We start from the raw sequence: 26,430 nt of genomic DNA, 5'->3' as shown, positions 1-26,430 counted from the left end.
CAGCACATTTTGAAGAGCCCCTTGCTCTGCCTCTGAAGCCCTGGTGTTTGTTGCTGCCCTTTAGCATATAAAGTTTCAGATGAGCACATCTTGGCTGACCACGGCAGCTGGTGGAAATTTCCACTCCTCATTCAAACAGCATCTTTTGAATTAGTTGTTTTGGCTGCTAACAAAAACTCTGCCATACAAAACGGAATTTTAACGGTTGATTAATAAAGAGTATTTGGTATTTAATGCAATAAACACAGAAAATGAAAAATATTAAATACACAAGTCATTTAGAGCTACTTCTGTAAAGAATGTTGAGGCATTTTTCAACTTCTCCCTTGCTGAAAGTAAGTGGCTGACTTAAAAACATGAAATGTGATGCCCTCAGAGGCCATTGTTTGCTTATGTTATGTGTTTACAAATGGTTCAAACACTGAGTGTGTGTTCTGGGTAGGATGATGAGGACCGTTTCAGGTTCATTGGAATTGATTTGCATTCAGCAAACTGTGTAATGAATAAGTTATGCAATAACTTAAGTAAGCTGGGAGGAAATCATTTATTTATTTTTAATCAGATTGTGAAAAATCATCAATGTGTAAAAACAAAATTTGATTTTGTGATTGCATAGTAGGTTTAAAAGACACATTTGTTTGTGCTTTGTAAGGATTTTATTTAAATTGATGTTTTATTGAGGTAAACTGTTCAGGTTGTTTTAGGATTTATAACTACTGCATTTTTTTTTTTTTTTACGTTGGTCAAAATGAAACAATTTTGTTGCACGAATAAGTCATGACTCATCTGATAACTGGAAGACAACTTTCAAGAGGTGCTGACCTCTGTTCGAACTTTATTATCTACTATGAACTATTGATTGTCCAGAGTTTTCTGTGTGCATGGAGCGGATGTTATTCTGTAACATCATTGAAGTAATGAAACTATTTTTCTAGGCAGCATTTGGAAAAGTTTATTATAGAGCAATACACTCTACCCCGGTGAGTGAGGAAGTGATGTTATTTTGAAGCGGCATTCCTACACAGGTCATAACAGACCCTGGTGTGGTTTCATCTGTGGAAGTTTATTTATATATAAAAAGATCTGAAGTTATTCCAGACTAAAGCAATTTTTAGATTTTTATTATTTCAGTTTCGTCAACATGCTCACATTCTCAACCCACCATTTAAAGACTTGTGTAAATACAAATTGCGTGTAATGTGCCATTATCCACTAAAAGGGTTTTTCGTCATGCTATTGATTCTTGTTTGTGTTTTATGATCTTTGCTTGGGATGTAGGAAAAACTGTGAAGTTACATTTAATTTTTATATTAAGTTACATGGTTATATATGTGGGTGAATTTAAAGGAAAGAATAATTTTTTAAACTTTACTGTGCAAGTTTCTACTAAAAAAATACTAACTTGATGGTTAAAGTTTGGATAGTTGATAGTTTTCTATTTTTTTTTTTCCTTGCTCCATTGCATCTCAGGAAGTGCAGAACGAGTGATGAGGCCCCCCCTACTCATTTCTTATAAATATATTGTGCTGAACACAGACTTGTTGCTGATTATGTAACAGGGTGAAGCCATGTGAGAAATGCTGTGATGATAGAACGAGTTGAAAGTGAGGAGCAGATGCAAATCTCATTTGCACTTACCAACCACAAGACACTATTACATACCATGTCACGTCTGACTGCATGCCTTCACAGGATTATGCATATACTCAGTTGTGTTAAGGATATCACATTTAAATCTAGTGCAGATTTACCTTCATTGTTAGGATAAGCATATATGTAGTGTTATACTGTCTCACTGTAAATTCAGTATTTGCACAGCAGATGCTAAGTTTGGATTTTGTAACGAATATCCTCCTCGGTTTCTAGTAGCAATTTAGCTGCAGCAACCGTGAAAAAATTTGGCAAGTGCTGAGCAGAAAATCTGGTTAGTTTTTAATATGCAATAGTCAGCTGTTTTTATTTATTTATTTTTCCAGCTGTAAAGTTGGGTTTATTTATAGAAAGCAATGTGTGGTTATGAAACAAAGCACAATTCTGCATCAAATGTCAAAATGCTGGCTGACAGAGGACCCGTCATAGGGCTTCCTTAGGGAATCCACAAGTATGTTGACCTCTGCTTGCAGCACTAATAGCACTCTTACAAGAAGTAATCCCTAGGTTGTTGTTTTGATTATAGTAGTAATTATCAACAATTCTCATTCACATTATCTTAATTCTCATGAAACTATTGAGTATTCACTTATGGCCTGCTAGAAACCATTTGCTTATCGATTTTTCTTTTTTCTCTCTCTCTTGGTTGTTAACTGCTCAGTTTAATATTGTGTCACTCCAAAACGCTTCTTGATGTATGCGAGTTGTTGACTGCAAGCAGGTTCTATTCTAGATTACTTGATGTCTGTAACACCCTCTTGGTCAGCGAATCTTGATACTAAAGGGCTGTTGCAGAGTGACAGACACAGCCATGTGCCACAGAGCAGAATTTTAAAATCTGCCATTCAGTTTATCTTGCATTAGCAATGACCAACAGACCTGCAGTTAGACACCAGGCCTGTATAATATAAGGAAAAAATCTAATTGTGATTTTTCTGAACAATGTTGCGAATGTGATTTGCGATTTAATCTTTAAATTCCAGCTTCTATTCATTGCTCATGCAAAAACATATTTTGTATATGAAATGGAGGATTATCACAGGGCATCAAAATATGAATGAGCTTCATGATGCAACCTGTGGCCACCTAAGTTTTCTCTAGAACAGATTTCTACTTTGTCCTTGTATAGTGATGTTGCTAGGTACGCGTCCTGCATCCCTGACGCATTAAAGCAGGGGTATCCAAAGTTGGTCCTCGAGGACCTCAGGCCTGCAGGTTTTCAATGTGTCCCAGCTCCAACACACCTGAGTTGAACTAAATGGATCCAAAAGCCTATGAAGTTCTGCACAATGACTCATTAATTTTAGTCAGGTGTATTGTGACACGAAAGCGTGGAAAACCTGCAGAATAGTGGCCATTGAGGACTGGAGCTCGACACCTCTGCAAGTTTGAAAAAATGCAGTAAACTCACTATCGACGTGTCCTGGGGGGGCGCACCAAATTTTTCCGATTAAACACATTGTGAACAACACGTGTTTAAAAGTAAATTAGTACCAGCGAGTGAAAACATACATTGCAAGGAGGCATTTCTGCACAACGAGGGAATAACACAGTATTTGCAAGCAGAGAGCGTATGCAATTCTGTCACTGCACGCTCGGCAGTCGCTCGCTCAGCTGCTGGAGGCTTGAGACTGTGGAGGCAGAGACTGACGTGTTTTATCCTCTGATTGGTCTGTTTCTGGCTGACAACAGAGCTAATGTCAGCTCTCTAAAGTGTTGTCAACATATGTAAATAAAGCTGCGATTTGCCATATTTGTCAAGGGCGATTACACTGAATTCTTGGGAACCTAGAGCACATTATACCAGCTACTGTTTACAAAGAACTATATCTTCAAATCTGGACTGAATGTTTGACAAACAGAAGTAGCCCAAGGGTGAAGTGCAAAACAGTTTGACACAGGTGAGGTAGAGGAAGCAGGAGAGTCAAGTAGAGGAGTAAAATAAAATGATGAGTTGTGTTATAGTTGTGATGCTTATGAGAACTCTGAAGTGGTTTTCATGATGCCAACTTACTTCCTCTTGTGCGCTCTTCTCCTGCAATCCAGAAAACATTCCCCCTTTATCTCCTCAAGGACTTCCATAATGACAACACTATGAGTGAGGAAAAAGGTATATTCTACGCAGAAGTATTTTATCAAGTAGTTTATCAAACAGATCCCAGGCCTCTCACATCACACAATTCTACTTTTAGATGCAGCAGACGTCAGAGATTTGCTATTTTGCCCCTCTTTTTTTTTTTTTACATCTCTATCATTTGGTGGAGTTAAGATGACAGGAGGCGAAGCAGTGACGGCACTGAGGAATCATTTTAGCATTAATGTAAAAGCACCTTAACACTGGAGGCACCTCACAACATTAAATGAATGTGTCTTAAATTTTTAGGCCATCATATGCGGTCTGTCAAACAAAAAAAAACATGAAAGAATTGTGTGCTTGTTTTCGGCTCATTGTCATTTAAGCTCATTTAGCTGATGCAGATTGACGTTATTTTCATGGGATAGGGACAAAGAAAGAACTGAACATAAGCAAAAAGTTAAAAACAATGAGCTCTTTGAATATCATTGGAACTGTATTAAACAATATTCTGAATGTTTGCAAAAGTGCAGGTTATAAATTCCTACAAATCACAGAAATTGCTGTTTTTTTCTCCTCCCTGTTGTTGTAGACCTCTTTACGTATCTACTGCAGAATGGATTGTTGGTGTGTTTGTTGGTCTCAAATGTCTCCTGAGGCGCATGTGTGTCCAGACAGCATGTTGATGAGCTGGGGGAGGTTCCTGTGTCTGTTCAGATGAAGACACCAAAAAGAGTCATGGCAGAGGGGGCTTTGACTTGGACTGGAAAGGGGGGTCTGCTCCAATCATCTGAATAGGAGGTCATCTGGCAAGTTTCTTTCTCCAGGACTAGTCACAACACTTTTTAATGGTCTGTTTTACAGATCTATCCCGACTTTTCTGCTCAGCATGAAGGCACCACTTGGGTATGTGTATGTATAAATACATGCTTGTGTGTGTGAGAGACTGTTCTACATGAAAATGAGAACTATTTAGTCAGTTGATTTTTTTTAGGTCAATTGGTCATCTGTTAACGAACAAGAGAATATAGAGATTTACAGTAAACATGGTAGTTTGCATACTAGAAGTTATCTCTATGCATTTAAATGACTAACTATGAAAATATCTAAATACATTTAAAAAAAACTGCCAGTTTATGCCGTTGGAGAAGTTTCTGCAGGAGGAATGCTTATGTTAATTTAAGCCTGAGTAGCATTTAAAGGGAACATGATGTATTTACAGAGTAGTTTGGTGGGAAGACTTTAAAATGGGCCTATCAAAAGATTACAAAATATATTTAAGCTGGTCAGCCAGTTAAAAAATAATTCCAGCTTACACTGCAGGGCTTTGTGTGCAAATTCAAATTTTTGCAGAAATCTCTCTCTCTCTCTCTCTCTCTCTCTCTCTCTCTCTCTCTCTCTCTCTCTCTCTCTCTCTCTCTCTCTCTCTCTCTCTCTATATATATATATATATATATATATATATATATATATATATATATATATATATATATATAATATATATATATATATATATATAATATATATATATATTTTCCTTTGTGAGGTTGTTTACAATATCATTTACATACAACCTCGGTCACACTGCAGTGTGAACTGTTCACAGCCCTGAAGTGACCCGCATGCATAGAGTAGGATGTGACGTCACACACGGCACGCTGTTTTTTTGACTGAAACATTGTTCCATCTGTTGTGGAAATGCAATATGACCATGCAGACTGAGGTCGCTTTGAAAAAGATCAGATATTAATCCATTGTCTATCAAATGTGAAAGTCAAATTTGAAAAAATGGCATTTGTGCTGTTCAGACTAATAAAAAGATCAGATGTGAGTCACATATGGACAAAAAAGAACAGATTTCACTTTTGCCTGCAGTGTGAATGGAGCCTAAGTGATTGCATAAGTGCCTTCAATGTCTTGTGGCTTTCTCACAAGACACCTCCTCTTCCTCCTCATAACATGTAGCATCAACAAGCTGAAGAAGTGGCTGACATTGACGTCTTATCAGTGGGTAGAGAAGGCTGAAAGACTGCACAGAGAAATTGATCATGGCAGTACAAGAACAGTCACTGAATAAGACAACTTTAGAGGTCAGTCTACCACACCAGACTGGACCTTAGGTGCAGGTTGTGCAAAGTTCACTGCAAGAATTAAGAATATAAGACACAGGCAAGTATAGCATATATGGTGCGCCATAACCAAGTGGCTGAAATAGTGAACATCTGCACTGAGTTTGGGCTTGAATCCACAGGATCAAAGTGGGAAATGCTGCAACAGGTGGTTGAAAATGACAGAGCAAAGGTGAGACTTCCAGATGAAACTGGTGATGATGAATCAATGGGACATTGTCATGGTTGGCTAACTACCGAAGACAGTGGTGATAGATGCAGCCAACCCAAATGACAGCAACATAAAGAAGAAGGAACATTAGAAATGTGAAAACGAGGGAGGTCTGGTGGAGAAAGTTGAAAAATGTTTGAAGGCAATAGTGGTTCCATTGGTAATCAATACACTCAGGCCCATAACCTTCAAACTAGGAGAGTGTCTCCAGCAGATCCAGGAAATAACACCAGGACACCAGAGGGCAGTCCTAGGAACAGATAGTGTGCAAAACCTTGATGCACTCAGGCCTCTGGTGGAGGACCTGAGGAGCTGCCTTCATAGGGCAAGTGTGGAGTTTTCATATTTTTATCAATATATTCAGTTTTGTTTATACCATACCTGCCACCACACAGTTCTACTATATTACACTATTATCTCATTATGTAGAACATTGCCCTATTTGATGTTATTGAAGTTTAGTGGATCTTATTTATCCTATCAGGCCTAACCACAATATGCTGAAGGCCTGTGGTGGATAATGAAAGAAAGTATTTTACTGCTATGGCCTGTGTCAGCAGTTATCTCTCTCCATGGGTGCTGTTGGATGATATTTTTGTGGCAGCTACATTAGTTTGTGGGTTTAGTTCCCTCTTGTCTGCCATTTAATGAATTTAACACATGACCACTATCCTTCAACTAAATTGTCACAACAGATATTTATTGTAAGAGCTGGGTGATGCCCGCTGCCAGCATTTGAAACCTGTAGATATGATGTTGCTGTCTTTTTAAGACTGTTTTGTTGGGTCCTCATATCATCAACATATTTCAGTGATATTTACCGGTAATTCAAACACAGAGCTCTTAATTTGCTCAGTGCCACCCTTGAGGTGTAACAAAGCTTAATCTGGCATTTGTGCCCAAGAGAATTTTGAGGATGTGGTTTTTTTTTTTTGTTTGTTTTGTTAGAATTAACTGGTTAAACTGAAGTGATAGTGGGGCAAGAAATCTTTCTTTGGAATGAGATGACTAATAATATGACTCTAATATCACAAGCCAGGTTTAAGAAGACATAAGACATATTTTCTTTTTGTCTTTTTCTTTCTTTCTTTTTCTTTTTTTTTTTTTTTTTTTTTTTAGGGGAGCTGAATGACTCCAGATTGAAGCACCCATCTGACAGCTGATATTAGTTGGGGTAATGTTTTACAGAAGCTGAAGCTACATGCATACCTTTGTTATGTGTTAGAGAGAGGTCTTAGGAGCATAGGACTGTTAATGGCCACAGCAAAACCTCCAAAACTTTCCACCGCGTGCTGGCTGGGAGAGGGAGGGACATAAGATTCCTAAAGAAGCAGAAGTTATTCCTGTCATCCCCTCCTCCTGCTCCTCCTCCTCCTCCTCTTCTAACTGTTGGTGCAGACATGTCTAGTCATGTCCATTTGGTAGATTGTGTAAGAGAACTTGACCAGTAAATTCTTATTGGTGTGCATTATCCTTTAACAAAATAATTTTTTTCAGCAAATAGCAATTTGTAACCTGTCAAAACTTTTTAATTCTAATAAAGAAAATGTCAGCCACAAACTAAGTTTTTAAAATCTTTCTACTTTTCTTCAGAAGGCCTTTAGTACCTATTTGTGTGAAGTATAAACAGCTGTTAAACTTTTTTATGATTCACAATATATATCTAGATGTTTTGAAAGCTCCTCTAAAATACTGTAAATGTTAAATTGGTCATTACCATGCATAAAAAAAAAACACCAACAGAATTTTAGCAAACTCTATAAAAAGGGAAAAATGAAATTCAGTCAACTTTAGCTTTTTTTTTTTTCATTTTTTAACCAGAGATTTGCACTCTTGAGCTTTTAACAAAAAACAGAGTTTGCCATACCATTAAATTAGCAGGTGTATATAAGATTGAAATCATCATTTTTAAACACTCCCATGGTGGAAAAACCCACTCACCAGAAGAGCAGCCCTCCTTCTCCACTACTAAGAACTGCATGTCCATTGGGGGAACGTGCACAGCTAAATAATCAGAATCTCCTCGTCATTGTAATAATTTCCGAGGCATGTTACGGCTTAAAATGGACGTCTCGCATCACGCTTCACAGCTTCCATCTATTAACGCTCATAAACTAGCTCGTAAATAAACTCCATAACTTGTATATTTGTTGCACACAAATAGCTGCTCTGTTGAAAATGAAGTTAAAGGGCTGTCTGCTATCTCCAAAGCTGTTATTGTTTCTCACATGAAATTGACATTTTTCTAATGGTTTTTAGTTGCTCATTAGGACCATAGTACTTAATCTGAACCCATTAACCTACCTCCAGCTATTTTATGTCGTTATGGGTAGGCTGAATAATATAACCACCTCTGTGTATAATTTATCTACAGATCAATACCCCTCTAAAATGACTGGAGGAATAAGATTAATTGTAGCTGCATTTTTATTTGTGTGCATTAGGTTTTTCGAAAAAGTTACCTAACAAAGATGGAGTGGTTTCCAGTGGCAGTGGCCTCTGTGGTCATGAGTGGGCTGGCTCTCAGTGTGAACAGATCCCTAAGATACCGTTTCCTCACCGCAGCGGCAAGCCACATTTATTTCCTTATTAAATATACAGTTAAAGAGACAGAAGCTAGAGGTTAGAGTGCAAAATAAGATGGGGGGGGGGGGAGTGCATGCATGTTGTGTGTGTGCTGCATTTGTTCGGTTTTATACGTTGGTGTGTGAAAACTTGTTTAAATGTTCCAAAACTGTTTTTATGTGAGGCACTTTGTGCTACTTTTTTGTATGAAAAGTGCTTTATAGATAAAATTTCAATAAAGAATGTACAGGTCAGTAATCCATCCTTATCTCAGTCCTCCACTGTTTACCTATTTGTCTGACAAAGATTGTCTGCTCTCATCTGAAAAGTCTTTTTGCATTTGGCTGAAAGCACGCTGCATTTAGAAATGTTGCATTACATGATAAAGGGAGGCACACGCTTATTAAAGTGGGCATGCATAGATAATCCTGCATTTCCTAAGTGCCTCTTTAGGCTAATGGCTGCATATGACTGCACTTATTAACGCCTATTTATGTTTCAGAAACAAAAATATCTAGAAAAATATTTTTAAAATGCTGCTCAGTCTTTTGTATAATGTGTTTTAACAAAACCAAAACTGGAAAAGTTTATTCCTTATGTTTCCATAATATTGCCTGTTGAGATTGTGCTACTTAACAATGGTTATCAATCACAAGCCTGAGCTATGGTCTGCTCATACTGAAAGCTGTTGTAATTACAACTTAAGTTAGTTTTACTTTCAGATTTCATTTGAGTCATTTTGGAGTTTTTGGACTGCACAGCCTTTGTGTGAAAGTACTAATGTTCTGTTTGTCATATCTCTCTCTTTGTTCAGACTATCCATGAGCTCCGATTTCCCACATTACAGTTTCAGGATGCCAAATATAGGGTTCCAGAACCTTCCCCTTAATATCTACATTGTGGTGTTTGGGACAGCCATCTTTGTCTTCATCCTCAGCCTCCTCTTCTGCTGCTACCTAATAAGGTAAGAGACATGCACCATTTAGCTGTGAACTTGAATAAAGTAAAACATTTTATTGTGTATTGTCTGGCAAAAAAGTGTCATACAGACGTTTCTATTACTAGAAACTTACATGGGGTGCAACAAATCATTGATCTGGTGGTACGGCCAAGTTCAACGTACTTGAGTATCTCTACAAATCAAAAATAATTGTAGGTTATTCCAGATTTGGTTCTCAAACAAATTCACGCACACATTTATTTTATAAGAAAATTCCAATCATTCCTTAGCCAACTTGTGTATTCATCCCAGTGTAATAATCTTCAATTTCAAAATTCACACAGCTTTGTGAAGGAAATGTTTTGTAAAGCTTCGAGGGCCACAGATGCTTTGAACATATTGCACATCTTTTGATGAGCTGTATATTGACACCATTACTTCCCATTAACTTAAAAAATGATAACTTTGTGTATTCTCACACCATTATTATACTGCTGAGCTTTTTCAGGTGTCTTTGGTTCACAAACTGTTAAAAAATAGTTTTGTTTTTTTCTTTTTTGCTGTCCTTTTTTTGTACATGGCTGTACAAAACCATGACACCCGAATGGCTACATATTAATGTGCTGGGTATTTGCTGGGGGGAGCTTCATAGAAACACAGCACTGTTGGTCAGCTCGAAACTGCACCCTGTATTTATTGTGCTGCTATTCTGAAGGGTTATACCCAGAAAACACGTAGTTTATAACTATAACTGTATTGTATGGCACTTTTACAGCAGCTTTTTGCTGACACATAATGAAAAGAAATCTTTTTCTTCTTTTTAGAAGGGTATGTTTTCTACCTGCTTTTTTCTAAAAGTTCTTTCAGAAATGGACAAAATGTTTCAACAGCACAGTTTGGAGCAGGTATCTCTGATACTATAATTTGGGACTTAATTATTTGAATAGATAAGAAAAAAATATACAATATGCTGATAACCAAAGTTCCGTGTTGACATTATGATCATGGCACTTGGCGTCAAAGAAACTAGTTTTCCTGTTTTAAGGCTCAGCTAGCCCCCTCATTGTTTTCACCATATTCTTTTTAATTAAAATTGCCTCAAGATATTTAATAAACCTCCACTCAGGCATTCAGATCTATTGTTTTTAACTCCTTGTATTGATTTTGTGTAAGCTCCTTTTTATGCAGTAAATCTTGACTGTAATCCAAAAGTAGCTGTGTTAACTACTCAGTCCCTTGCCCCTTTTCATAACCTTGACTGCTACTGCTACAGGGGATTTCTCCTGGCAGCAGTCAACTGAACACAAATAATACCCTGCATTGTTTTATCTAAGACAGTGAGAAGCAGCAGCTCCCCCCCAAAAAATTCCCCTCACCATGCTGTTATTTCCTATCTTGCAGGGCAAATGGTAAGTAAATTAACCACTCCCACAATTCCTCATTTATCTGTAAGGAAGAGATACCTTTTGACTTTGATGCAGTACCATGATTCATTATTGAAAGTCAAGATTATGAGTTTAGTTGCTAAAAGCCAAACAGAGCAACATCTAAAGATGCAGTCTCCCAAAGGACTGGCCCACAATAACTTCAAATATTAAATAAACTGACCTTACTGAAATCCTGTAACCATATTGGTTTTGGCTCCATCTTAGTCTCAAAGGCCACCATGACGGGGGTATTGTATTGTTTCTGTGCTGTAAACATCCCTACTCTTACTTTCATTGATACACAAATGTTAGCGCAGACATGTGACATTCCAGCAGAGGCAGATTTGTGCATATGTATTGACACAAGGCAGACTCTCACAGAAATGTTCAACCACATCTCTCAGTGAGTCTCCAGTCTACACACTAGTGTGTAAAATATGTGGTGTGGTTTTCAGAGACTGAATGCATTACTCTAAGAGTGAAAGCTTTTCTGAATTATTCACTTAATCCGTGAGCACAAGCAAATAGTTAATGAATATGCACAGTGAAGAAATGGAACAAAAACCTACAAGTTATTCACCACTGCAGTTTTAGTTCTCGTGGCTGAGGGAAATGTTACACCGCATGGCAGCGCAAACCACTTGTCTTAAATGGCAGATTTTTTCCATTTTTAGTTGCTGCTGAAATTCTTACGATGTTTTGATATAAGAAAATGTCACATTGGAGATATATATATATATTATATATAATCCTCTTAATCTCCTTGGCCAATTTTACTTAAACTTTCTTAGAGTAGCCCCTTAAATCACCCATGCGCCACTGACCCTTGACCTTGTCCCCTACCCTTGGGAGTCTCTGCACCTTTACCTGCTGACCTCTTTCAAAATGTCAGTTTCTCTCCTAGACTGTGCTGCTTGTTTTACAGATCCCTCTCACTCAGCTGCGAGAGGTTAAGGTTACTATTAATGGAGGTAAATCTTACAAATCTATGAATATCTCCTATCTCTCTGGCTCTTTACCCCCCCATCCTATTTCTACATGTTTCAGTCTCATTCTCCCAGTTCCTAGAGTCTCCTCTTTTTCAGTGCTCTTCATGTTCTTTCTGTGTTTACTGAGTTGTTTGTAACATGAATTGTATTTGTTGGTGCTCTGCTTCTAATTTGAAGCTGCTCAAGCCTTCATAGAGTGTCCCAACTACCTGCAGTTTTTAATGTCTGATCAAATGTACTTTGGTTTGATAATGTAATTTGATGTTTTGGTACAAAGTTTTTCATGAAAGATATATTAAAATGTATTTTGGCATATTGTTGCGAAAGTTAGTAAAGTCATTTTTTTAACACATAGGTATTGTTTGAGGAGATATTTCATTTACCCGCTGTATTTTGGTAAATGAAAATATTATATAATCAGTTGACTTATTCCTTGGGTAAAGTTTGACATGGTTCATGCAGTCATGTAACATACACAACTCAGATTTATTTGACGATGGCTATATCTCTAAAATATTTATTTTCAAATTAAATGCTACACTATATGGATGTTTTGTTTGTTTGTTTGTTTTTTTTAATCGCACCTGAATACATCCAAGTTTTTCTTTTAAAGTTTTTCAGGATGCATGGATATGTGTTAATGTTGTGTCAGTTAAAAGATCCCTCACTCACCACAAAGATGTTTTGTCTTTACGTCTCTCCAGGTTACGACACCAGGCGCACAAAGAGTTATATGCATACAAACAAGTAAGAATACACACATTCACACACAACAACAGAAACATTTGATCATATATAATCAGTTCTGTAGCAGAGAAATAGTATTTTAATTACATGGAGGGAGAGAGAAAATCTTAAAAACCCTTTTCACTCCGTATATATCAGTTGAGTTGTTAAATGCATAAATTAGAATTTTAAGTTTTTTGTTTGTTTGTTTTTCCTTGTAATATGTTCCTATTTTAATAGTTATGTTCCTCTGTGATTTCAGCTAATTTCTAAACTAACTGTGAGTTTAGCCATCCACATTTATCCCAAAAGCTTAGGACTGCTTTTTAGCTGAAGCTCAGCATTTAGCAGCTCAGCTGGAAAAGTCACTTTCGTAGTTGGCAGGGGTTGTGTGTTAGCAGAGTACAGCCTGCAGAGCTAATAAATCGTGACCTTCAGTTTTGTAACACTAGCCTAAAACTCCCAAACATGTAAAATTATGCACACACGAACCCACACATACAGACCCTGGTAGAGTAGCTGTTTTGATGAGCGTCAGCTCTGTACTCTGTCTCCTGAGGTGTATCGCTACTTGCCAGCTAACAACATCCGCATGTCCAACCCCTCTTATGTAAGACCATCAAGCTCATAAAGTTTGTACACACACACATGCACACATTTGTGTTAATTCATTTATTGGAAACTTGCAGCTATTTAAAGAAGCTCATGTTCTTTTAACATCCGGACTGACTGATTTTTCATCGTGTTTTTATTGTATAAGTTTTCTCTAACCATGTTAATGCCACTTTGTGACTAAGTTCTTCTCTTATTCATTTCAGGTTATTCAGAAGGAAAAGGTCAAAGAGTTAAATTTGCATGAGGTAAGCGTTTGGCTTCTTGGACTCTTGGATACAAAAATGTCCTGTTCCTACACTATTTAGTCACTAGAACATTCTTCAGTTTATACTGAGTGCAAACTGTACTGTGCCAACAGAAAACATGGATTTTATTGATTTTGGCAACAGTTAAAAAAGTTAATTGTTTATCATTTAATGGTTATTACTTCAATAACTTTGTCATATGAAAACTATCAAGTTTTGGTTAAATTAAAAGTCTCTTCCCCAACATTATTATATAATCCTGCATGTCAGCTCAACTTGGTTAGAAAATTACAAGCAGGCAGTAAAGCAGAAGACCTGTCTGTGTAATAGAGTAACGGCCGGCTACAAACCCCTTCCCTTTAATAATGTTGTGCTAATGAAATTCTGAGAATAGCTCGTTCATATGTGCTTCGTCACAGGGCTAAGCATGGTTTCCTGTCAGCAGTGCTGGTATTTCCCACCATTCTACTGGGCTTCAGCCGTTCATTCTTTGTGTTTATAGAAACTGAGAGAAAACAAAGTAAAAGAAAGTGTCACCTGAGTTTGTGAAGAAATGATCAAGCTGTGTTTTTTTTAAGAACAGTAATACATACACACACACTCACACACCTGGGTGGATGACCTACTTTTGAATGCAAAGGATCACCCTGAAGACGTGAGTGTAGCCTGAGTTAAAAGTCATCATTTCAATGGAATGTATAGAAAAAGAGCTCTCCATGGGATCAGTTTACAGGTCAAGGCATGCTGAAGTATTTTTGATGTGTAACCCGACCAGCTCTCCTAGAATAGTGCCCCTTTTTGGTTTGACACTGTCTCATGTTAACTGACCTACATATTGCATGGAAAAAAAAAATAAGTAAAACGATAATAATAAAAAAAAGTAAATAGAATACAGTGCAGCATTAAAGTGTTGCTTGTCTTTTTTAATTCAACATGATTTAGATGCAACATATATTGGATCAGATTTTCACACCTGAAATTTGTTGCTTTACAGTTTGACTTTCACACGTTGGGTCTCATCAGGTCAACATATACAGCTTTGTATATTTTTGTTTATATCTGATGTAGTAAAGATCAGTGTAATCTGTTTTCATTTTGATACTGTATCTGGTTCCATGTTGATAACGCTGGATTGAGATTAGATAAGATGAAGTAGTTCTAACATAACACACTTTTCTGTTGTATATAATTTATATTAGACTGATGCTTTCTTAAATTTTATTAGAAGTGGGAATGTACCAATACCAGTATCGACCATCAGTCTGATGCTGTGTGAATGTACTGATACTCAGTATTCGTAAGTCTTCCAATACAACAAAACTTTATACCGATGTGAAAAAACTAGGTCTGTCAAAATTAACACGTTAAAGCAAAGAGATTAATCTCTGGAATTAATGAGAAGGCGAGAGAAGCTTATTTTGGGCATGAAGGTGTGAACTGAATCCACCAGAAACCACTTTATCTTCTTTATCTATGAAGATTCTGACAGTTTTCAAGCCTTACATTTAGAGGATGGCTGCAGGATGACCCATATGTCACGCAATTAACCATTCAGTCAGCGCTAACATCTAACATTCTGGTCCACACTCCTTACTAGTGAACTGTAATGTCATTTATTAATACTCCTATCAGTACTCAGATGTAAGTACTTGTGCTTGGTTTTAACAAATGTGTTATTGGTGCAACTCTAATTAGACAATATCTGCTGGGTGAAAATACATCCAACAAATGAATGTTTCTGTCATTTGAGAGGGATTTTGGTCAAAGGTTTATTTTTCCAATGTATATAAAGAAAAGGCTTTTTAATGCTAACTATAAATTAGTGACCAAAAGAACAAGTTGATGCAGATATGCTTTTTTCTTTTTAAAAAATTAAACTCTTATATCTTATTTGTTTTTATTTACATGTTGACATGTTTTTTCTTTCCATTACTATTTTTTAATTGTACACAGACCAGTCAGAAAGTCTGTGCTATGACTGAACTTACAGTATTTGATCATTTTTTCAGACTGGTTCATACACCCAATGAAACCAGTTCTTTCAACTTGAGGAATTTATTACAGGTTGTGATGTTGGCAGCACGTTATGAGCAGTTTTATGAAATAGCTGAGCTGAAGGCTCGTGTTATTTTAAATTTCTTACATTGCAGTGAACAACATATTGTTACCCTTGTGATAGATGGAGATTTATTCTACCTGACTCCAGTATTATAACATTGTGTAGTGTTAAACACAGGTGAGTTTTGAGGACTTTAATCGGTGCCTGGCATGTGATTTACAAAGTGTTTTGCAGGATATAAAGGAGAGCGCCGGTTAATGTGTGGGAATTGAATAGAGCTTGTCCCACAGTGCCAGGCAACATGTCCTCATCCATAGTGATTCAGAGAAGGTAGTCTGGTTTAAATTTACACTTGGGTTACTCAGTCTATGTTTTTCTTGTGTATTTAGCTTTATTCTCATATCCATAAAATAGTGTTAATTTCAGAAACTAATACATTCATCTTACTTTTCTGCTTGACTGTTTGGGGTGCAGTTTGTTTGAATGTTTTATAAGTAAATGCGTTTTGCTGCGTATTTAATGCTTGGCATAGGCAGTATATTTGATAGAAAGATGTTTAAAGAGATGCTCTTTTTTTCTGTCATTGTTCAAATTCTTAAAATGTATTTTTCTTTGAAATTTTTAACTAAAGTTTAAAATAGTCGTTTTAACTTCTGGGTCATCTATGGAAACGTCTCTGATGGGGGGGTAATAAAGGGGGTTTGTTGGCTGGCCAAAGACATCAGATCTCAACTGTGAGTGTGACACTATAGACAAGGTACTGAAAGAAAATTAAATAAGTAAATGAAAAGAACATTGATGTATTCACCAATAAAGAGAGGAAAGCAGACAATATAACGGATCTTTTCTCCGTGCAAAAATCTTTAGGAAAGAAAGCTAACAGCCCCCATGCTGTTCTTTTCACCCACAGTTGTCCATCCACCCATTAAAAACAGAAGTGAGAAACAGAAAATCTGTGTGGCTAAAGGAGAAATTGTTTCAGTGTTGGACAGAATGAGGTGCCAAATTAAAACCTTCTACCATAGAAGTGCTCCCCCCTGTGTGGATGAGGTTTTGTGATATGAATGCTGAGTGGACTATCAGTTTCTTTGCACATATCCCCACAAGTTCGTGTGATTTGGTGGATCAATCATGAGTAACTTTTGGCACAAATGGTATATGCGGTTATTTCAGCTCTCTGGCCAGAGATTAATTTCACACTCATTCGTTTAACACGAGTCAGTTACAAGATAATATGACATGTTTCTATGGGTACATCCTTTTTTAAATGATCTTCTCTTTTCACCTAGCACCTCTTTTTGTGTGATTTATGTATCGCAGCTGTTGTTGACATGGTTGGATGACCCAGAAGTCAAAAAACTCATCCTCTTGTAGATCATTTAGTGGTCCATTCATCAGTGTTTGATTGAGTATGCCAGAGAAAGCTCATGGATTACAGATTTGGAAAGTGGACTAAAGTTTGAGCTAAATCTGTTGTATTGAGGGTAGCAGCTATGAAAATATTTAGTACCGCCTGACATCCCACAACATGTGCAGAAGCTCCCGTGTTCATGTGCCTCTTGGCATGGTGTGTGGTCCTGGGGGGTAATAATTTAATGTAGCCAGAATGCAGGGAGGCCTGTGGACTCTTCCATTGTCAGTCAGGCAGCCAGGAAAGAAAAATGTGTTCCCTGGCAAATGTTTCCTGGTTACAAAGCCTGTCCTTTGGAAAGTGAGGCTTCAGACTTTGTGACTGAATGACAGGGAGATTAAGTGCAGTATCTGCGGTGATGTCAGTCCCAGACTTTTAATGTAAAGAAGAGGCTTAGTTTAAGGACAATAGTATTTAGATTTTAATTTGTATCGGGTATCTGGGCTTGTGTTTGTAAAAAGGCTGTTATTGAATTTATTTGACCTTTCTGGGCTTACAGTTATCTGGCAGCTGCATGAGGTAGAAACATGGTTTCTTTTCTAGTTAGGACCCCTGGTATCTCTGTAACCTGCACCTTAAACACAAATGGAGGCGGTTGAGCCAGCGTTGTTTCTTTTTGGTTATAATATGGTTCAGGTGGTTGCAACAGTAACCATTCTGCAGTTTACTCTGAGAATGACTGCTCTGACTCCCGCGGTCCAGTCAGAAATGATAAACCAAGAAACTGTGCACCACCACTGGCATGTAATGCCATCCCTTCCTGCTATAGAAGCTTACAGGCTTATCCCCTGAGAGAAAATGGCAGTTTACTCAAGTTTTATGAGTACATACATTGCCCCCAGTGCAATGGAAAACAATGTAATGACCTTTGTGTAAAAAGTATATTAGTTTCATTGTTGCTGAAGGTGTTTGTATTTAAAGCAATGAGCAATACCCACACAATTCAGAGAAATCTTTATGTATTTAGAGTCATAACAATCCTGTTTAAATCCAAAATTGAGAGGCTGTTTCTTTTACCTTTTACACAGTTCAGGCTTTAAGACTTTTAAATGTTTTACACTGTGGAAACAAAAAGCTGAAACACCCTAAATTTAATCATTGACATCAGTTTTTCAGTGAATCTGGGAAAAACATGAACAGTAAACTACCGGCCAGTCAGAAGCTACATTTAGTCAAGAGTTGTGTAACAGGACATAGCTGGTCAGTTACGGTTTGTTTTGTTATTTTTTTTTATTTCGCTGTCTCCTTCCTTTTTTTTTTTTTTTCTGTTGTCTTTGGCCTGAGGCTGAAAAAACAAAACCACAGACCAACCAACTCATTCGAAGTTGCTTTAATGGCTTTCCATCTTAAACTCCCCCATGTCTCTTTCAGATATGTGCAGTGTGCTTGGAGGAGTTCAAACAGAAAGATGAGCTGGGGATTTGTCCATGCAAACACGCCTTTCATAGGAAGTAAGTATTGGGCTTTATTAATGTGTGTGCATGCATTCAAAAATACACACACTAAGTCATCAAGTGATTCAGATCTACAAAATAACCCATTTTCCTGCATTATTTCAGCTTTTAGCCTGCATAGTTAATAGTGTGTTTTAAAAGAATGTGGGGGGAGGGGTAAAAGTTTTGGACCTGAAGATAAAGCAGTGTGTTGAAAAAACAGGAGTGAAAAACAACACAGGACATGATGAACTGCTTGAGCCAACTTTATTACCCACCTTCCTCATGACCTACCATTTGAACCGAGTTGTTTACATCAGCATGACACCTCCTTTTGACCTAGTTTTTTTTTTTTTTTTCTTCTTCCGGTTGCAACAATTATTCACTGCTCTTAGTGTGTTTCCAAGTAAAGGCATTCTGATTTAAAGAAAACAATAATCATACAAAAAGTTATTAGATTTTTTTAATGACAAAGACTATAAACTATAGCTAAAACAAAAAAGATTAAATTGGGTGTTGGTAAGTGGGGAAAAATACTTAAAATTAAGAGATCTATTAAGGAATTTCTTGTCTTACTTAACTGACTTATAAAGGCCCATTTATGCTCCCTTACGTACGTAAATAGTGACGTCCCTTTCAAATGTTGTCATACGTCGTCGTCCTCGTACTTCCATGCGTGTTTTGCGTTGCCATAGTTGTTAAGTCAGTTCTTCCACTAGTGGGCAGTGCTAGTTTCAGAGTTCACTCCCGCGAGCTGACGTCAGTTTCAGACACGGTTTGCGTCGTTGTAAAGTTGTTTCCAACACGCCCTAAACATTTACATGTAGTCTTTCTTCAAAAGCTTGCACAATTTTGACAGTGGTGCTCGTCTTCATTCTTCTTCTGCTCCCCCCCCCCCCCCCCCATTCCTGATCCACTGCTTCTCTGGTTTGTTTCTTTCACTGGTCGCATTTTAGCTATCCTGCTCAGCGCTGCCCCCTGCTGTTTCTAGTGATATTGCTCTGTCTTCTGCGTCAAGCAAAGGATAGCTAAGCTCCCTGAAAACGGACTAAATTACGTGTGTAATCTTCGTATCTGTCTTCTGCGTTGAGCAAAAATGAGCCTTTAAATATTAAAATTAATTGAGACCTCCTGTAATGTAACTTTTATGAAGAGCTCTGTATTAGATCAGTAAAACCACTACCATTAAAGTGACCAGGGATTGATTGTGATGAGACTACTTCCTATCGTCATGTTTTATTCTCTTTGAGAAGGCTGATTCTTTGCCTTTGCCAATTCTTGCATTACCAAATAAGTATGTTTCTACATTTCCCGCACATGTAAACTAAGAAGAAAATCCACCTTGCTGCACAGGGATTCCTTTATTTCCTCTTCATTATGCTTTAAACAAAGCTCCTTTTACGGTAATAATATGGCCATTCTTCCATGTATAAGGGCCAGCCATGCTTTAATGGTTCATTGTAAAATAACAAAAACAAAGTGGTTAATTTAGCTAAACTATTAAGTAGTAACTGAAACATTGTGTTAAATAGTAAAACCATTTTCTCCTATAGCTCCAGATCACAATGGCAACCACAATAATTGATCAGGAGCTTTGTGTTGCAATTGAAAGAATGAGATCCAAAATACAGTTTTTGCTTTAGAAATGCTATTTTTAGTTTGGTTTTTGGATGGGCTGTTCAGAAAAAGAACTAAGTGGGAGGTTTTCCAGCTGAGAGGCAAATTTATGCATAGTTGTGAACAAACAATCTTCTAATAGTGGTGAAGGGGAGGTGGTTAGGAGATACAAAATGTTTCAGGTAGAGGTGTTGCTACAATAAACATTTTTAACACAAAAGTCTGCTAATATATTCTGCTAGACCGATCCAACATAATATTCCAAACTTCTGTTATATGGGCATAACACAGCCTCTTTAGCCTTTCTAAATTTACCTCTTCTCTTTTTTCTCTCTCTCAGGTGCCTCATTAAGTGGTTGGAGGTGAGGAAAGTGTGCCCGCTGTGCAACATGCCCGTCTTGCAGCTCGCCCAGCAGGCTGGCAGTACAGATCCTCCTGTGCCCGTTGAGCAGCCTTTGCCTGGCATCGAGAACCTGGTGTAGCAGAGTCAAGAGTCCACTTTCACAGTACACAACAAAACACACAAACAAATCCCAACACTCATGGTCTCTCCTGTACATGTACTCTTTGGTATGAGTGTGTGGACAGACAGGAGAAACTGGAACTGCTGCACAGGTATTCACAAAAACTGTGTTTCCGCAGCTTTCGTCAGCTCGCCATTTCCTTGCATTGGTTTAAAAAAGGACTTCCGTACATCAGCTCTGACTGATAATCAACTCTTCTCGTGGTTTTTCTCTTCATGGAAAATGAAGTCAAGTTGGTCCAGAAGAAGTTTCCTTTTTAACTTTTTCACTACCAAAGCACTTTTCTGGGGAAACCAGCGAAAGACCAGGAGGAAGAAATCACAAAAGCCAAGAACGTCAGTACACTAAAATATTAATATTATTATTATTTTTGTTTCTTTTTTCTTTAACAAGCACTTTATGAGAATTCAACCCTTAATTGCTTGTGGATCTTAGTCCCAAGTTCATGTTTTATATTTCACCCTTAACTATTATTTCTGTGTACAGTGCAAATCAACATAGTTTTTTTTTTTTTTCTCTCATTTTAAACTGCTAAACTTTGATTTATTTTTAACACAAGTACAGATATATCTCAAAGGGACAATAGCACAATCTGATGGTAGATGTCAGGAAGTGTGAACAGTGTTTGTGTACAGATTGTGCACCTGCACACCAGAAATTAAACTCAGAGCAACCTTGAGACGTTTTGTCTGACTAAATGTGAAATGATTGAATGTACTGGAAACAGAAGCAGTTGTACTCTCACACCCCAGACATTACTTCAGATGTTTACTTTATGGAAAAATAAATAAAATAAAATAAAAACATTCAGGACCACTCCAGCACAAAGTTACAAAGATGGTCTAAAGCCGTATTAATGCGCACATCATCAGGATTTATCTCTGATCTGTTTCACAAATAAAAAATTCAGGAACGTTTAACCAAATCTTCGAGGTGACTTGAATGTTCCAGTTTGTCTTTGCTCAAATGCCACATTGGTTTATTATGTCGAAGTTACGGTGGCTTGCTTTGGGTTTCCGCTGAGACATTTCACAAAACAAATGCCAAAACTCCTGGTTTGGTATCACATGTCCTGCAACACCATGACTGTTGGTTCATAATAGAAACTCATCAGAAAAAAACGTCATTGAAATGTGCTGCATCCTCACCTGCAATTAGTTTTGCTTCTACTTAGATATTTTACTTCTATTTATTGTTATGTTTTAATCATTTCTTGGTACTGCTGCATCAAGAGAATGAGTTAGATTGGCCCCTGCACCACAACTAAGGTCTTCAGCTTATCATCAGCCTCTTTCAGTTGACATACATGGATGAGGGGAGCAGTGCGTGCTGCCCCTCAGTTACATGACCAATAGTCGGTGGTCAGCAGGTTGTAATGAAACAGCATTTTCATTCATGCAGACACACACATACAGGGCAGTTCAGTATTCTGGAGCTTTCGCCTCTCCGCCTCTTTCTGTACGGTACAGAGTGCTTTTGTTTGGTCACACGCCTTTTTTTTTTTTTTTTTTTGTCCTTTTGCTAGCCAGTAAATTTCTTGTTGCTGATTTTAAAAGGTGGCTTTTGAAAAGCTTTACAACAGAACCACCCCCCCCCCCCACCCCCCCCCCCCCCCCCCAGTGACATGAGTGGGAAAAGGTTATGTGGCCACGTGTTACCGAGGCGTGGGAATGGGAATGAGATATTGCCACATGGCCAGTACTTAGTGGTGTGTGGGATGAGATCTTTGAGTGATGATTTAATGATGATGTGCTTAATCACAAGTACCTGCAGATTATCGTAAATGATCCAAAGATTAAAATGAGATAAAATCTAATTTCAGCATGCTTTGTATGTGATAATAGTCTTGTGGTAGATTCCTCGCCCTGTATTGTGAGGAAAATAAACCACAGATTTTGTACCTTGTGGCCATGTTTTTAATGTATTATTAAGATTGTCATGGCTTAATTATCTGTTGATAATATTTTCTCACTGATGTCACAATGGACCTATGATAAGTTGGAAATGGACTGTCATAGTTTATATTTAAAGGTGCAATCTGTGGTTTAAAAAGGTACAATCTATCAGAATCTGCACAACCATTAGACAGCATTCACATTAGACTTTGTTATGCTTTCTTGTACCATAAAAGATTTTTGTTTTTAAAGTGTTTATTATATTAACAGCAAAGCATAATCAGGTAAATAAAACTATATATTGAATTCTGGTTTGTTGAGAAAAAGACCAAAATCTCAATTATTTGCTATCAGTCCAAGCCTTCTCAGATCACTGATTGTGCCTTTAACAGCAAGAGAGCCCCCCCCCCCCCCCCCCCCCCCCCCCGTATTGTCAGGTGCAGAGCGACACAGGCTCCCCACACATGATAGCTTTTCAAATGTGACAATGCCTTTCACCTCATGTGGCAGAAAAGCATTGTTACTCTGACCTCTGATCTGAATGTTTCGTCTCTGTTGAATGTCTGCCCACACACACACACACACACACACACACAAGTGAAGACCTTTGTGGTGAGGTCAGAGAATGCAGCGCAGTGAAAATGTCAACTCTGAGATGACAGCAAAAGCAGGGTTTGTTTCCCCGAATGAGGTCTCGCCAACTGAAGTTAAATGCAGCACTATAATAACATAATAATATATATATAATAACACCATTAACACTAAATCTCAGATTGTTTGAACAAAACATTTTACTTTTTGGCAAAAAGTCTTTTGCAGAGCAAAATGGTTGAAGGGCCTTCTTCAGCATGTTGTTTGGTGTACTGTAGACTTTGTTGTCTTTTGTTATGAAGAAGCTGTGATTGTTTCAATGAGGTAGCATCTCACTGCTAACGTTGCAGTGTACGAAAACACATCTTCCATTTTCACCAATTTGTTGCTCTTCCATTGTCCTGGAAATACACAAGTTAGAACACAAGTCTTAAAGCTTTCTTCCTGTCAACAGATTTGTCTTTGAATGTTTGGTTCATGTGAGAAAGAAAAGAAGATTAAATGTGAAGGCATGCTACTTTGCATAGACAAGTTGCCACTTCTTTCACATTTGTAATGTGTAAGTAGATGTTCGTATCATTGGTTGTGTATTCAAAGTGCACATGAAATGCTCCTTCATATAAACTAAATGGCAGCTAACACTTTCCTGCCATTTTCTTCATCTTTTCTGTTGTGTTTGATTGTACACACTTTCCACCTCAGTTTCCCTGTTTCCCTCCTGTCTGCCGTCCTAATCCCACTAAAAGATAGTGCCAACTCACCATCGGATGTTATGTATTCAAGTCTAAGCCAACAAATATGAAGGTTCTGTATTTTACAAGGAAAGAGGAAAGAGAGTCTCTGTGAGGCCAAAAAAAGAATGGGACTGAACCAGTCATGAATATAGTAATAATGTCTTCCCACAGCTGAAATCATCATTGACGTCAGTGTTGCTTCTGAGTGTATAAATAGACACACAGTCAGGAACACTGTTTCACATCAAAAATTTACTGATTGCCAGAGAGGAAAGTGACTGAATGACGCCATCGGAGAGACATTAATGTGATTTGTCCCTTTATGCCAGTGTTTGATGGCAAGTAGTGCTCTTGCAGATTGTGTCAAAGCTGCTTTTTTTTCTCTTTCGAAAAGATTTACACAGTAGTTTCCCTTGTAGCGGAGGGTTTCGTCATATCTTCTGTGGTTGGTTTTAGCGACCAGTCCATTTCGTAGTTTTAATCTCTATCACTGCCTCCTTGAAGTGAACCTTCCTCTTGTCTGTATGTTGTTATTTATTCCTCAGTAGCTCTTTTAATTTCACCAATAATGCCCCCCACCACCTTTTTGTCCTAACAGCCTTCCCCACCTTTTGCAGCCTTCCTTACTACACCCTCTGCCACCTTTCTCCCCTTATCTTCCTAACACTGATTATGTTTGTGGACTTTCAAAGACATTGTTTGTAAAACTAAGATTATTGCTCAGAATATTTTTTGGAGACTATTTGCTGTACAGTATTTGTAAGCTCTATTTTTGTATATTGCTATTTTGGAGAAAATTATAAGCATTTTTTTCTTTTCTTGTTTTTGCTAATTTCATGTTTATTCATTTTAAAAAAAACGTTGCATGTGACTGACTTGAATTGTAAATAAAATTTCCAAGTTTTTGGAAGATTTTTGTGGGGTTTTTTTGCATAAAGGATGAAAGTGAATGAGTTTGGAGTGATGCTACTCTGAGATCTAAAAATAAATGTCTCCGTTTAAAGAAACATGAATTATGATTAGAAGGATTTGATATTTTAGTGACACATGACCTTCAAAAGAAGATATCCAGTCCAACACATTACTACTTACTGTATGATGTGAATATTTATCAGAAAGGAGATTTTATTTCTTTTTAAATAAATCTTCAAACTTCTGAGCTCATTTGTGCTTCAGTCATTGACCACGATGTGTTGAAATGATCAAAAAAAAAATTAAGTTGGATCAAATTTAAAATGATTTTTTAAATACAGTAAAGGTTAAATAAGTGGAGACACATGAATCCTACCATATCCGTTTTTGTTTTGCTTCAGGATCTGAAGCTCAGTTAACCATAAATATGCAACACCACCACCCTGTGTTTAAATGGTGTGTATATTTGAATTGGTAAACGTGCTTTTCATCAAGAAATATAGATGTCTTGAATGTTTTAAGTCATTAGCCATAGTTTGATTTTAATCGTCCTCAGTCATTCACCAGTGTCACAAAGAGTACTTACTGGGCAACATCCAGTCTATACGACTGCTATGAAGAGGCTGAGTTGTGTGAATGTTTGAGATTAAGTTAAATAAAACAACACCCTTCTCTCGCTGGGCTAACATAAAGTCCATTATCAGCAGACTCCAATGAAACATTTTTCATTCAAACTCGTGTCAGGAACAAATGTGGTGTTATAGCACCACCTAGTGGTTAAAATGTTAAGTTGAAATGGCTTTTAATAGTGTTTTCCAAGAATCGTAGGGAGACTATTATCAGGCGCTATCAGGTGTTTGATATCTATAAAAATGTTTAGTAGCTGTTTTTTTTTAAATATATTATTATTATTTAAACACGTCTAGGCCTAGGGAAGGGCTGGATTAATATATTCTCTTCCTATAATCTATTTGATCCAGTCTGTGGACTCTTGGATGTGCATGTCTTCCTTCATGTGTTATCTAACTCAGTTAATTCTTCCTCATACTAATGACCAAAAACCAATTTATAGCCAACATTAAGACACATTTAGCTATAAGCAGAAATTGGTGTTGAAAACCAGGTTTTAAAAAATACAACTAAAGTAAAACAACTGGTGAGTATTTTGACCAGCATGGGATTATCCTTATTTCCACATACGAAGACAGGGTTCACAAGTTCTGTGTCTGTTTAGTGAAACAGAACTAAATAACTCAGGTTTTCGTTTCAGGATCGTGTTTTACAACCATATTTTACCTTTTGGTAACACCCCAACCATCGGCTGCATTTTTAAATGGCAAATGAGGCTTGTTTGTTGTTTTTGTTGATATATGATTTTAAATAATTACTTCAGTCTCAAAACATCCACTTTATTCTTGGTGACACTCCCTGGATCCATTGTCTGATGACAGTAGACTCCTTTCAGATCTTTATCTTATAGTGACTCAGTTTCTCTTTAAAACTAGATTTTTTTAGAGTTTGTTTTGAAAGATTTATCAAAATGCCTGCAAACTGGTCAGCAGGTTAACTTGGGTCCTAAAAATGAGTCAAGTATTTATGCTAATAACTATAAAGTTACTGAAAATCACAAGATCAGTACATTCAGATTCTCATCACTTTTATTTGCGCACAAGTAAAACTTAT

General features: G+C 37.3%; 1 protein-coding gene across 4 annotated transcripts in view; it reads left to right on the top strand.

The window, feature by feature from the left end:
- Positions 1-22,198, top strand: part of rnf24 (ring finger protein 24) — a 66,060-nt gene extending 43,862 nt beyond the window's left edge. For 2 of the 4 annotated variants that reach the window (XM_041982278.1, XM_041982276.1), the window contains exons 2-6: positions 9,444-9,593; positions 12,690-12,732; positions 13,530-13,571; positions 18,413-18,492; positions 20,432-22,198. In XM_041982278.1, coding sequence (XP_041838212.1) covers positions 9,451-9,593; positions 12,690-12,732; positions 13,530-13,571; positions 18,413-18,492; positions 20,432-20,573 — 450 coding nt within the window. In that variant the 5' untranslated portion in view covers positions 9,444-9,450 and the 3' untranslated portion in view covers positions 20,574-22,198. Of the gene's footprint in view, positions 1-4,588; positions 4,631-7,183; positions 7,239-9,443; positions 9,594-12,689; positions 12,733-13,529; positions 13,572-18,412; positions 18,493-20,431 lie in introns of all 4 variants that reach the window. The other 2 variants (XM_041982277.1, XM_041982275.1) reach the window with 2 other exon arrangements.
- The last annotated feature ends 4,232 nt before the right edge of the window (positions 22,199-26,430 follow it).

The sequence above is a fragment of the Melanotaenia boesemani genome, chromosome 4 (assembly GCF_017639745.1).
Source record: "Melanotaenia boesemani isolate fMelBoe1 chromosome 4, fMelBoe1.pri, whole genome shotgun sequence".
NCBI lineage: Eukaryota > Metazoa > Chordata > Actinopteri > Atheriniformes > Melanotaeniidae > Melanotaenia > Melanotaenia boesemani.
This window is presented reverse-complemented; position numbering and strand designations above follow the sequence as displayed.